At 36.6% G+C, this 14876-nt stretch overlaps 1 protein-coding gene across 3 annotated transcripts in view; it reads right to left on the bottom strand.

Annotated features, from left to right (window-relative positions):
• The window catches only part of tle2b (TLE family member 2, transcriptional corepressor b), an 83980-nt gene that overhangs the window by 48099 nt on the left and 21005 nt on the right, over nt 1-14876 (bottom strand). For all 3 annotated transcript variants that reach the window (XM_028026793.1, XM_028026795.1, XM_028026794.1), the window contains exon 4: nt 3508-3552. In XM_028026793.1, coding sequence (XP_027882594.1) covers nt 3508-3552 — 45 coding nt within the window. The remainder of the gene's footprint in view (nt 1-3507; nt 3553-14876) is intronic.

Raw genomic sequence — 14876 nt, 5'->3', positions numbered from 1 at the left:
GGTATCCATATCCAACCTAGAAAATATTTAAGTTAAATTCTACACCTTTCTTCTCTCATTATATATATAAGTGTGTGCAAATTGACTACATATGCTCTCCTGTCTTACTCATAGCATTTTTCAGGATACTCCACTATAGTCTGACATAACTCTTCTACCTTTCCTTTCGATCTCATATTTCCCCTGGTGACTCTTCTTCTATCCTTCCTCACTAACCACTGACGTCAATGTACTCTGGAGATTACTTCTCTCTCTCTCTTGAACTCTCATTTGCCTGAATACAACTCTTTGGTCTGCTGTCATTTCCACTATCTTCACTTTTCCTCCTTCTGTTCCCTCCATTTTCCACACTCACCCCTTACTTGGCCTTCTTGCCTCTGTCATCCTTCCCACTCTCCCTCTCTAAGAGGTAAAGCCAGCACCGCTGCAAATTTCCTTTTTTTGGCGACAGGAGCTGACAGGCTAGCTCTCCCTGGCTGTTTTGCCAACCATCCAACTTCCTCCCTCTGTGTCTTTTAATCCCTTCCCTTCCTGCAGAGTCAGTTTCTCTTCTGACTAAAGTACAACCCTGACATTATGTTTGGCAACAAAGCAGCCATTCATACATGAAGTCAAGGCTTCACACAGTCCATCCTTGGATTTGGGGCTGAATTTTATATTCTAAAGAAGAAACATTTGATTATATTTCAGTAAATCACAGTAAATATCAATATAGTATCTTCTTCAAAGAAAATGGATTATTCCTCTTTATTACTGGCTGAAAATATGTTTTCATATGTTCTCTGTTATTTTTTAAACGTCATATAGACATTTAATTACAACACATTTCCTTAGCTAGAAATGAAAAAAGGACATAATCAGTCTTCTTAGATTTTGTGTTGCTGATGTGTTACTCGTTGCAGACGATGCTGATGGATAAATAAGGATTCCTTACTATCAGCACTGTCCTGCTGCTTCCTATCTCAGAATGTATGTTGGTATATTAACCCATTACATAGGTCTAAATATGAAAATAATTATATTTTGTGGAATATCAAGTCCTGTCATGTCTATCAAGTATGAGAATTACATTACAAATCTTTATTTCCTGTCTGCAAATTTAAACAAACACCTGAATTCGAAATTTTCAAACAGAAAGGGTCCTAAGAAGTAACCCAACCAGTAAACATGCTCCCAAAACAAATGAAGAAATAGTTTTAGTAATAAACGTGCTGTAATGGTCCCTCTTGCAGATGTCACTAGGCAAGGGCACCATCTCAAAAAAAAACACACTCTTGTATGCATTTTAGAAAAAAAAAAGCATGGTCTATGGACACCCTACAAATAGCAAACTTAATACAGAAAATCCTCTGTAAATATTGCAGCTCATTGTCAACCACAACATACTACACGGCTTGCATTTCAAGTATTTATCATTCTTTCAAAGCATAAGCATGGAGTTATTGTTAAAAATGTATTCTGAACTGATTAAATTCCCACCAGATAAGTTTTGCTTTAGGTGGTTTCCCCATCATCTGTCCTAGAAATAATGAATTTGAACAAAACCTGGAGATACATCCTTCAATCTTTTCAGCACACCTTATATAAAGGTTTACCAAGCAAAACTTAGAAAACAAGCTATAATGGCAAATTTACTACGTATGTAGGAGTTGATGACAGGTTTCCGTTTTTTAAGTGATTGATTAGTTTTTGACAGATGCCTCACCTTAAACTCAAAGCACAAGGCAACATAAACCAGCAGAGCAACACAAAACTCCGTGCATCCAGCTTGAACTCTGTTTGTAAATCCGATGTTTGATATCTCTTTGCTATAATTACCTCGATAGCTAAATGACGTGATAATTATGAGGTGAAAGTGCAGAGCACAGAGCCTTTTATTGGAAGGCGTCTCAGAGACGGTTTCAAACAATGAGCTGCTTTCTGAAGGTGTACGCCAAGAGCTCATTGTAAAAGTGAAAAATAAACCCCTTCTTGTCTTGTCCTCCGTGACAGTGCCTGGCTCCGCCACAGAGAGCCAGTTAGTATGACAGATAGATAGATATAGAGAGGGAGGGAGGAAGGCACAGGCAGTCACCTTAAAGGAAATGCCATTCAACTGGATAATGATTCTGTCTATCTGCAGGAAGGTCTATCAACTAGAACAGGTTTCGCGTCTGCCTTTTTGTCCTTCTACGTCGACATTTATCTGACTGTCTGCCTGTCGCTCTCTGTATGCAATTTGACTGTCTACTTCTCCTGTAGCGTGACCCAGACAGCAATTAGTATGGGGATTGACAAGCAGCTGCAGGCACCTGAGAGCACACACTGCTCATGAGACAAATGTCTTCATTCAAGACTACCAGATCTCAGCAAGGACAAGTGGAAACATTACACAATTCACAATGACCTTCCCTCGCAGGCTTCAGCTGCACATCTAGTCTTTGCATGAATCTAGGAGTATTATTAACTGCATTATCCTGCAGAGCAGAGGTTCTTAAACATTTTAGATAAAATACCAACTCGGTAAACACCTTCAAGTTTTCCAAATACCGCTGGGGAAACAAGCATCTTAAAGTATTCTTTAAGAAATGGCTACTTTATTGGATCTGATTTTTGTTGAACGATGTGTTTTAAAGGTATATTTCATTTGTTTTCATGAGTTGGCATTTTGAGGGATAAAGTAGCAAAACCTAAACAAGAAGTCTGCCTGAAGTCGGAAGTCCAACTGGGAGTCTTGAGAGTCTTAGACTGAAGTTACAAAGATTTCAGAGCTAACTTAGAGTCACTCTGAAGAAACAAGAGTCAATTTAAACTTAAATGAAAGTAAGCTCAAAAGTGTAAACCATTTTGGTAAACTGTATGTTGTATTCCAAGTCGCTGTAATGTATCAAAACAGCAGTCAAGGTAACATGACCAACTATACAAATGGGTTATCTTTAGTGTTTCTCAATAGCAAGTGTGATTGAAAGGCACCGATTAGCCTGGGACATTCCTGGACTGTCAGCCATTGAGGTTTAAAATAATGACCACACAGGTAACACTCAAATATATTTATTCTCACATATTTCCCAATTAATCCCAATTCATTTAGAACTGCCTTTAAATTTAGTTGATGTTTATCATGTATATGTATATATCTGCCATTGTGAAGTAATCCATAAGGAAAATAATCACAATATTACTACATTATCATTTAATTATTGCTTTGCTACTATCAGAGCCTCACATTAGCCCATGTCTAGCCATTACATTGAGCATTTCATGTTCAGACTTATAGTTGGGCTTACAATTCAGATTCACTTTTTAAACACAAATATTGTATTAAAGCATGAAAGCTCACATGCACAAATGTCTTTCATGAGCAATGGCTGTGGTATTGTACCTCTTCTCTTGTTCAATGAAAGCTGCATCTACTGTACAAAAAGCCAGAGTTGTACTAACAACCCCTAAACACATTCCCTGCAAATATTCCAGCAAAAGCCTTTCTACACAAACATATCAAAACATGGTAAACACAATTTTTCCTACCTGTTTGTGCATCTCAATGTTGAGACCATAGGACATTTCGTAGTACTGCAAAGATTAAAAAAAAGACAAACGACAGAGGATTTAGTTCATGACACACTTTGACATTCAATTCTGCAAAATGTCTCCAGTTGAGCATCTGTTGCTCAACATAGCCACATATGTTGCTATTTATCTCTGTGGTTTCCATGCAAGCAAGAATAATCAAATGAAAAAGGTTTCAGTTGCACAGACAGAGTGTGTGTTGACACAGTAATGAGGCATTTACGTCTAGGATAAGTAATGCAGCATCACTGTCTCTGCGTGTGTGTTTATGTCGGGTAATTTTATCATTTCACTAGGTCTATGCACAACTACCAAATGGGCATAACTGTGTGTATATTTGCTATATGCTCCTTTTCCTGCTGTTTGCATGGATGTAGGTGTGCCAATGAATAATGATGCGCGGTGTCAGAATAATGAGACTCCGTGGATGCTTGCAGCAGTATGATGTCCCTGTATCTATGTGTGTATAAAACACCAAAACTTATTTCACACCAACAACAGTGTGTAGATGTGCCTGGCATTGCAAAGGGAAAATGCATCCAAAAGACAATCTGAATGGAATGATATTATGCTGGTCAAAGAACAACAGAAAGCTTAGACTATAATTAAGCTTCAGTGAAGTCCACACAGCGCACATGCTTGAAAAGAAATATTTTCTTGAGAAATCTGCCGCCTTTCATTTACAAATGAGAGGCTGCAGTTGGACTATTTTTCTTGTTCTGTTTTTTTTTTTAAATCAGTTTTATTTTTTTTTTTTTGCTAAACTGACTGAGAAATAAATAAAGCTGCAAACTTTAAAACTGAAATACTCAAGAACCAATCTGAAAATCGAGATTAAACCCAAATCTTCTGACATTCTAAGGTCAGTAACAAAAAAAATCTAATTCTCACATCAGAATATCTGTCTGTGTGCTTCTTGACACCAGTACAGTTGTGTGTTTGTCCCTTCAGGAAAGACACATTTGCCTTTCCTGAATATGTGTGTCTCTCCCCACTGCGTGTGTTTCTTTGTGTACATCAGTAATATTCTTGGAGGTAAGCAGAATACGGACAGCAGGAATCCGTCGTGGTGACAACGGCATCCTCTGCCACAGGATGGCCAACACTCTGACTGATGAGAGCGAGACAGGGCACTTCCTCCCTCTCTGTATTCTCCTGCTCATTTTCACTCGAGCCCTCTCTTCTCTCCATTTATTCCTCGCCTGATTCAGTCCCTCCCTCACACTCCAATCTTTATCTTTCAGGGCTGACAGGCCGCCTGTCCCCCTTCTTCCCCTTTGTTTTTTTTTTCCATTCCTTCTTCGTTTTAGCCATCAGGTTTGTCTTTCACTCCCAGGTTCAGGATAGTTTTTTCTGTCTGGTTTCACTTACTTGCGATCATTCTCAACTACTTCATAAGTACAACCAAGGACAACATATTCAGACACTGTATAAGGTCTATATTAAATACAATAAATTGCACATTCTACAATTAATCAACATATAAAGTACAGAAGAGGATGAATACAGATCAGAATTCAGGGCAGATTTTGAAGAGACTCAATACATTTTCATGTGTTGTATCTCTGGTTTTCTCCTCAGGCTGTGACATGCTCCAACATATTTTACTGCTTCACTGCCAAAGTCAGTTTTCCCCCAAGTATATATTAAAATTGAGTAAGGGAGTGCGTGGAATGCCTGGTATTTTACTGCTAACTGTAAAAGACAAAAAAAATAATAATTTAAATACAGAAAGCAACGCCGGGATTTAATTAAGCTAATTAGAAAACATTGCTTTGATTGAATTGGTTCAGTTGGCACCGATTTAGACAACTCTGACTGATGCAGTGAATGTAGTCCAGTTTTATAAACACATCCTGTATTTTTTTTTTGCTTCAAGTGGTCAAATTATCAGTAAATATTAAACAAATAAACAGATGAAGGAAATTAGGTTAAGATGTTATCACCACATTATTAAAACCAGGAAGAATAGTGGTGAACCATCTCGTCTGCAGAAAAAATGTAGTTGACAACTGTCTTAAGTCCAACTGTAATCATATATTTATTTGTTTTGGTTTATTTTTACTTCTCTATGTGCTTTTTTCCATAGTTCTTCAAAACATTGCATATTTCCTTAGAAGTATAATAGAAGCAAAATTAATAAACAAGGCATTTTTAATAATAGTTAAAGTCACCTAATACCACAACAAATGAAACTGCACAACATATTGTACTCCTAAATACATAATCACACAAGTTATATTTGGATAAAGTTGCTGTTTAATTATTTACTGAAGGGATATTTATTTATTGCATTGTTAATTTATAAATGCATTCCTTCCAAAAATGGCTTTTAATTCCTTTGTGACTGTTTACACAGAGATCTTCCTATATTTTACCAGCTTTGACATTTAGTTCTAATTTCAATTTTTCCTTTAAGCATCTTTCATTTGCCTTTTGGGACGTTGGAAATATGCCCATTGGATGCAAAGTCTTGATACTAATAAATAATCTTCAAATACATTGAGCTATTCACTAACCCTCTTTTCTTATTTATGCCACTTAGAAATTAGTATTTTTGAATGACAGAAGGATTTTATAGTTGAAGAACCGTCTGTGATTGTTTTGTTTTGGTGAGTCCAAAATGATAATGTCAGGATTTTCTAAAAAAAAAAAAAAAAAAATAGTGGATCGGGAAGAACTGGAGCTCACATTCACATATAAATTGACCATTAGTCAATCCAAATTTTAATCTTATTGAGAATACACTGAATACATAGGTTCTATCAAACAGCATTAACAAAAAGTATTGAATGGATTCTCTTATTTCCATAGTAAGACATGGGAGAGGAGGATAGATTTTTTTATGATTGTAACTGATTATACATGAGGCCGCAGCAAATCTGAGGACTTTGAATGTCTAAAACTCTTTGAGGGACAGAAAAAAAAATCACTCAGAAGTAAATTTTTAAATAATTAGCCCAACAACTTAGGGAGAGTTGACAGTAAAAAATAAACTGTATTTGATACAGATGTTATAGAATTGTTGGAAGTTTGGAAATCACATTTCATTAATTAACATATCAAATAGGAAAGATGTAATGGAGCATCATTGTTTATGCTGTGCATCTTTAACCAGCAAAGAAAACACAGCTGTATGACTGGATCAATTAGAAAAGAGACGGTCTGGACTGAAAACTGCTTCTGACTGGGAAACCACATCTCAAGTTCTTTTAATCTGCAATCCTGACCTTCACCATGTTGTCTTCATGCTTTATCGTGACCAAATGTCTATCGTTCCGAGCATGCAGTCACATTTTCCGTTTCATTCTTATCCACAGATTCTTCATTTTTCCAACCAATTATCAGATTTTCAATGTTTTCCGTGCCCTCACTTGATTCCATGTCTGATTAATCACCTTTTTCTTTTTTCTCATTGTTGCATCACTCTTGTCTCTTTCACTGTAATAGTCATTTCCATCAATCATTTTATTACTTTAAGTTCTCTTTTAGCTCTTTTGTCCTCTACTCCAGGTTTCTACCCGGTCCCGTTGAACATTTTCAATCCTTCTTCAGCACCTTATCCACATGTTCTCATTTCTTTCCAGTTCTCCTGAGAAAGACCGGAAAAAATGTGTTGCTGCTGACAGACATTTGAGAAATCTCTTCCATTGAAAAATTAATTCATGCTTTACATACAATTGAAAGCACACATAAAGCAAACTAGAGTAAACATACCTGAGAAGCCATCCCTCATTGACTTCTCATCTCTCCATCACTTTTCTGCTCTTCCTCTCATTTTAGATTAGTTTCTGTCTCTCTCTTATTAATTCTCTGCAGTTTCTGCCATCAGCCTTATTCATCTTTCAGCAAGACTTACTCTTTCATTAAAACAGTGCGACTAGGTACAAAAAATGTAGCACCAGTATTTGAATACAACCATGCACTGCTAAGCTGAGCAGCTATTCTCTTTAATGCAACAGTAAGGATGTGCAGCAATAATTACGCAGTTCAAGGGACATTTTGGATTTTTGAAGTGAGAAAGAGTAATAGTTCCCTTACCTGTATTAGCAAGATGTTTTATTGTAGTGAGTCTTATTTACTATATATTTGCAAATATCAACTATCTGCATTTTCACAAGAGCACTGTGTTAAATTTTTCAGCTTTTCCAAGACAAACAAGGTCCTTGTTACCATTTGAAATTAAACTGGGAGAGGCTAATGGCAGCACCAATCTGCCCACTAACTGGTTCACCAAATTGAGCAGAATAATTTCCAAACAACATACCATCTACGAAGCAGTTGCATAAGTGACATGCTTTCACAAAACTCCACTCTTGAAGGATAAGAGGTGGACTGATGAGTTGCAGTAGATGGGACAGTTCGACAGGCAGCAGCTTTAAGCAATGAGCATTAATTTGGAAATAACTTCACTGTAAAAACAGTGCTAAATTCCACAGTCTTGTGCAAGTGCACACTTTAAATATACACTGATGTACTGTTGTATTCCATGAAGACAAACGTGTTCTCTTTAAATTGCTTTAAATTGCGAAATCCATGTGAGGGCCACATGCTGGAGCAACAAGAAGGTCCTGGGTTCAAATCCTGGCCTGGAGTCTTTCTGCATGGAGCCTGCACGGCCTCTCATGCATGCATGGGAGAACACACTTCCTCCCATGGTTAAAGACATGACTGCTAGTTTATCTCTCTGAATTGGCCTTAAGAGTGAGTCCATGGCTGTTTGTTCTTTGTCTTTGTGTTTCATTGTGATGGACTGGCATCTTTCTACTCCAGTTCAGGGAACTATGACTAATACCTTCACAGACGTTCACATAACAAAAAGTTTAAACCATTCCTTTAAGGAGAACCAGAAGCAACAAGAAGGTTTTGTCAACATAGGAACTATGTTGTATCATTTAGGGTAAACAGTAATGCATGTAATCGGGATAAGTCAGATTCATTCCCAAACAAAGTTTTATGGAAACATAGACATGGAAAAAAGTAGATAACTTGCTGAGTGTCTCTGATTTTCTACTTTGAGGCATGTGGAGCTGCAGAAAAACAAAGTCCAGACAGAATGAAGAATGGTTCAGCAGCTCATTGTGGCAATAATGATCCTAACGATGCAAAGTATTCTTCAAAAATCAATAAACTACTTCAAGAATCACAAGCTGCAGCTTTTGAGTCGTCTCCCACAGTCATGAGTATTTTCACCTAAGAAAAATCCAATTAAAAAAAAAAACTTTGCCAAGGCAACCATTTAAGTTGCACTCAAGCAGCAACAACATTATGAAACAGAATGTAGGAAAAGCATGAAAATCTGCTCTGCAACCTCGGAGACAAAGTCAGAGAGTCGCAGCTCAGGAGTCTGTGCATTTTGATGAAAAGAGTTGTTTTCTTTTGAAGATTGAAAACTGATTGATTAAAATACCTTATATCATTAAATGTTCCAGTTATTTTTATTTATGTCGCTCTAATGGAAAAAAGATGAAAATATCTTCAACCAACAGGCAGAACACAAATTAAACATGTTTTACTTACTCTTTTTCATTACTGCTCTCTATTCCCTCCTTTTCAAAGGAAAGGACCACTGCTACCAGAATAAAATAAAATAAAATAAACATGTGCTGTGTTTATGTTTACAACAACAAATGAAATATTAGGCGCTTAGACTGTACATCCAGAGACCAGAGAGTGCAGATTTATATCATGAGATTAATTGAAATTGCTCCACAAACTGCCTACTTTGGTTGGATTTGAGAGTCAGTGTGTTATTTTAGATATGAGAGTACAAGGATAACACTGTAAAGTTTTCTTTCTTAGTGTTTGATTTTTTTAAAACTAGTTCCATCAAACACCAAATCTCTGGTGCCAAGACACTGCAGATAAACAAATATAAAATGTATTTGATCCCTATTTGGCAGTGGTGTTTTTCTTTGCTGTCAAAACTTGATTAAAACTGTATGCTCTCTACTTCAACTTTTGGACACAGAAATGCACAAAACCCCATTTGTGTTTCCCGTTTTCCTATTGAATTCTTCCAGGACATTTACAACTGAACGAGTTCTTATGAGAGAAAAATACTTGAGTTTGAAACTGGAATTTAGTCACAGGTGAACACACTTATATTTGATGCGCGACTCTGACTCAAGCCTAGTTAGCAGTTTTTATTTCATGTAATCAGATGAAATCAGGGTTGGAAATAAGTCACAGCCTCCAGCTTCAACTTTATTTTCCTCTGAGAAAATGTTTGATGTTGGCAATGGGGGCTCTTTGGGTTATTAATGACTAACAGCTATGTACTTATGTCAGCTGCAGTTTCACATTAATGGCCACTCCAACGTCTCTTAAACTAAACTATGCAATAAATCACTTCTTGTTGGTGAAGTATCAGGACAAAATTAAATGACTCTTTATCCTCATTTTCTTTTTATGTTTTTTTGTTGTTTTTTTTTGGATAGTTTCTCATACCACAGCACTTCGAATTTGTTCCTTTGTTACTAATTTCAACAAAGCAAAAGGTAGCAAAAGGAATAAGCAGTGGAGCTAATGAAGTCGGAGTGATTGCCATGAGTACATGGATGAAATTACAGGCTCATTTTAGGAAACAGTTGAATCAAGTGACCTCCTGTATTGAAAGGCCCTGTCCTTTCAAATTTTATTTGGTCATGAACAAACTCTTCACTCAAATTTATATCAGTACGCTATGTTTAAGCCAGTCAACACTGGGAGTTTTATTCCACCAGACATCAGACGCATAATGGGCCACAGTCAGAAAGTTAATGAAAACATCGTAGAGAGGAAGCCAGATTTATGTTTATATGTTTGCTATACCTGAATTAACTAATTTAAGAGCAATGAAGAATGTTTTTGGTAAACACTTCCAAGCTCTACTAAGGTTAGAGCATTTTTTTTCCCAACATACAAGTATTTTTCTCTGAATATAAACACATATCTATATTTCTAATATTTGACCTTGTTAAGATTTGAAATACAGTTTTTGCAATGTTATGCATGCCTCATAGCAGAGACTTTCTTGGTCTTTGTAAACAGCTGTAATAACATTACAATCTTTTTTTTCTGTCTAGAAAAAGAGGAATTCCTTTGAATGGGCAGTGGGAGCAAAGCAGGCAAGTGAAATGTAATAGCAGTTGTCCTGTGGGTGTGTGCCAGACACCACTACACTGACTATTGTAGTATTGTGCTCCATCTTTACAGCAACCCAGCAGCAACACACTGTGGTAAGCTGTTAAAACGCACACAGTTGAAACACCATTTTGTAAAATAATTCGTATTTCAACACTGTGGTGTGCAGAGCAGACTAACACAAATCGTTTTGCTTTCAAATGTATTGTCACATAGCCTACATAACCCAGAAGAAAACTTATCACTTCACAGTAGGATATTGTTCGAGTAGTAACAGGTGCACGACATAAATTATATCATCGTACATTAACAGCTGCAGGACTTTGCGCTATGACTAATAACAGCTCTGTCTGCACAGCTAAAACCGCAGCACTACAGTGTGTTTAGTCTTTTTCAGCCACCTTTTAATGCATTCATACTCTCTTGCTTCCCCAATGTTTAATTATACCTCCAAGGCCTGCGTTTTGCTCCTCTTATATAATCTCTCTGTTGTGTCACAGTGATCTCATTCAGGATTCAGTGAAAAATCTATGCTGTATTTGACGCTTTTTACACGTGTGCTGCAGAAGCCCTGTGTGTGTGGTGTGTGTGAGGCCAGACAGAGGGATATTGAGCCAAATGGCTGATGTCACTATCCAAGGACAATGAGCAATATGAGTGTACTGCAATATGAGTGTATGAACAAAAAACATTTAAATCATAGGTCAAATAAATACTGATATCTTAGGCTAATATTATAACAGCAGTTCAGAAACTCTTATATTGCCACATGTACTTTTTTAATATGGAAAATGCAAAAACATTGGCGTAAAAGCATAGCAAACACGTAGCAATATAGCAAACATGCTCATTTTGAAACATCTCCAAAGGAAGCTTTTCCTTACATAAAAGAAGAAAAGCTAGAAACATTCGGCATGCTAAATTGAGCAACTCATCATCAGTGCAGAAGAATGTCTGCATAGCGTAGCATGAGACTTAATGACATCATCACTGACATCAATACAGTTGATGCCAGATGTTTACCAACACTATCTAAGATAAAAGGTTTTCAGGATAATGCTTAATTTATATAAACATGAGATTGTTTTTAGGCATTCTAATTGTGTTTCATAAATTGTCTTCAAATTCTTAGAAAGTCTAATTCTTCCACTCATAACCCTAATAACGTTCCGGCCACACTGTCGTCATCAGGGCACAAAGAAGAGAATTCCTAAAACTCTCTCAACAAGCTATCCTTTCTCTCTTCCCTCTTCCTGTTTCTACCTCCATTCTTGTGTTTCCCTCCTACTTTCCACTCTTGCATACTTCAGGGAGTATTTGCTCCTTCTGTCTTCCCTCCCAACTCCACCTTCATGGTGTTGAGAGAGGGTAACACACTGGTGCCAGACTTTTTTCTCCCTCTGAACCGTCTTCTTTTTCCACCCCTTCTGTGCGTTCTGCAAAAACTTTAAAATGAGCTTTAGGAAGCTGGTCTAATCCAAGGTGATTTATCTAAAATGGGACGTGTGTGTGTGTACCAATACGCGTGTTTGTATTGATACAGTGTGTGTTTGTGTGTACACAGGCATGTGGGTGGAAGTCTGTGGGTGGGTGTGGATGTGTGTTCAAGCCTTAACAAAAGCATTGTTCATAGATGTCTCTTGGGTGAAGTTGTCTCTTTCATCTGCCCACCCACACACACTCAGACACATAGTGTACCACCAATGTTAAATGGGGTGTATTATGTTCATTTCTGGCTCCATATTCTAATTCCTGTATTGAATCAGCTGGAGGGGCTGCTGTGAATTATTTTTACATTACAGACTGTGTGAGACACCAAACAAATTAGACTACTTTTCAAACTAAGAGTTACTTAGAGTAGATATTCTGTAAAACGTTTACAATAATAAATGTGAATAGATTTGAAATTATCAAAAATTGTTATTGATAATTACTAGAGTAATAACATTGTAATTATTAGAGATTAAATGAAAAATGTAAGCATTTTTTTATGTTCTTTACACCTTAATGAATGAATGAATGAATGAATGAATGAATGAATGAATGAATGAATATCGCAGAGGGAAAATCACAATGTCCTTTTAAGCATTTTGGTAAAATCTCCACAAACACTGAACAAGTCAACAGTATGTTGGATGAACTGCATCTTGAACCAATTATCACATAAAAGCATCTGAAGCACTAGGTTCATTGAAATTAAGCTTTTCATTACTATTTCAAAATATGATAATGTTTTGACAAAGACATCATTCATCATAACAATACATAACATAAACAAAAAAAAACAGAAGAAACGGGTCATTAAAAAACAATAGACAGATAAATACAGTTTGTAGCCAACACTGGCAGACTAACTTCTTCAGAGGGTGATGACTAAATCCACTGACATTTAGCGTTTGCAGTTCTCCTCTCAGCCCTTTTACTGCGATCGTAGGGCAGAATAACTGCAAAGTGCCCAAGCTGAGTCTGAAAATGCCTGCATTCATAGTGCGTTCCCTCCAGGAAACCCTACAGGAGTCTTTATGAATACTTTGTTTTTCGTCCCTCAGACAGTTCAGACAGGTTTAAGACTCTTAAAACCAGCTCAACCCTCCCCTACATCTGCCCATACTTTAATCCCCAGGACCACTAGTGGATGGCAGAGCAACATTTACCTCAGCAAAAGCAATCCTTGTTCAGTTTCTGACCTCTTCCTTCCAGCTCGCTTACATCACTTTGACTTCTTCCTCTATCTCTTAAGCTTCATTTGTACTGGAACAAAAAATGTGCCCTTTTTGTCTTTTCTGTCGTGTTTTCCTTTTCTCCCTCTCTTTGTAAATGTCCTCATTTTTTTTCTCCTCATAATTTTTCTCCCATCTGCGTCAGTGCCATTGTGCCCCCTTTTCTCATATGTCTTTCATCTGTTTTTGTTTTTTTCTTCTCTCCAACCACCACCCCTCCCAGCTGCACCCCATCTTATGCTCCCCCTTCCTAAGCAGTCTGTGACTGTAATGTTGCAGAGGAGAACACAGTGTGTCAACTTGAATCAGACAGATGAGCTGAGAGAGGAGTAAGAGGCTGAGAGCACTGCATTAATCTACACACATAGGCACAGACACACACACACACACACACACACACCCTTCATCCTGCCTGAGGGGCTGGACATAGAGAAAGCATAAACACGTACAAGGTCCCACTGTTTCAATAAATGACCAGTGTGACTCAGTGATAAAATCCTGATACACACAATCACACTCACTGTGAAACTACAGTCTTTCTTTATTTAGAATGAAATGGTTAGAAAATTCAATTTAAAAAAACAAAACATTTTAATGAAAAATAGAAGACAAATAGTTGTAATTGTTCTGCTATTAAAAGATTTAGTCAATCTTATTGTGGCTTACCAAGTACAGATTTTAATTATGTGGCTTTTATCTTTAAAGTCTTTAAAAATGTGATAAATGTTTGGAAATTACTGTTGATAAGCCACTTATTTGCATGTCAGATGTTTACATACCTACATTATGGATATGGATGTCATTATATTAATGCATTTGAACTGTTATTTTTCCATAATGGGTTAATTGTGTAAAAATGTTTTTAAAAAAATCAAAGTAAAGAACTGGGTGGACAAGTTTGAATTAATTTTTGACATGTTCAAAATTATGCAAATAGACATATGTGTGCAAATAACACCACTAATAATAATAATAACACAAATTCCTCTTTAAAATGCTTGATAAAAATCTCCAACTTCTCTCAACTGATTGCTATGAGTTTGTATTTGACTGAAATGGCCCTTATGACCATTCACTCTCTATTAAATGGTGCCAATAGTCCAGAACACACAAAACGGTGACAAAACTAATGCTGGCTTTGGTTTTGTTAGCTTTTCAGAATCGGTTTCATCAAGAGCTGGAAGCTGAAGAAATACACAAAATAGAAATTGCAAAAGGTGTAAATTTATCCTAAAGTTCAACATAAAGTTCAACTGTATCTCCATTTTTGTGACATTATAACCAAATAAAGGAGTCACACTTAAAAAACAAACTATGAATAATACTGTCAAACTTTATTTGATCAAACACCATTAAATTGTGTTTCTAAGGCAGAAAGACACAGTTCTAAGGTAAATACTCTAATACACCATGTCTTACTCTCGTTTTTATTGTAAAATTAGATGCAACAATATTATGCCTCATGCCAGCAACTTGGTCTTT

Source organism: Xiphophorus couchianus, chromosome 9 (genome assembly GCF_001444195.1).
Source record: "Xiphophorus couchianus chromosome 9, X_couchianus-1.0, whole genome shotgun sequence".
Lineage (NCBI taxonomy): Eukaryota > Metazoa > Chordata > Actinopteri > Cyprinodontiformes > Poeciliidae > Xiphophorus > Xiphophorus couchianus.
Note: the sequence above shows the minus strand (reverse complement) of the source record. Positions and strands in the feature narration are given on the sequence as shown.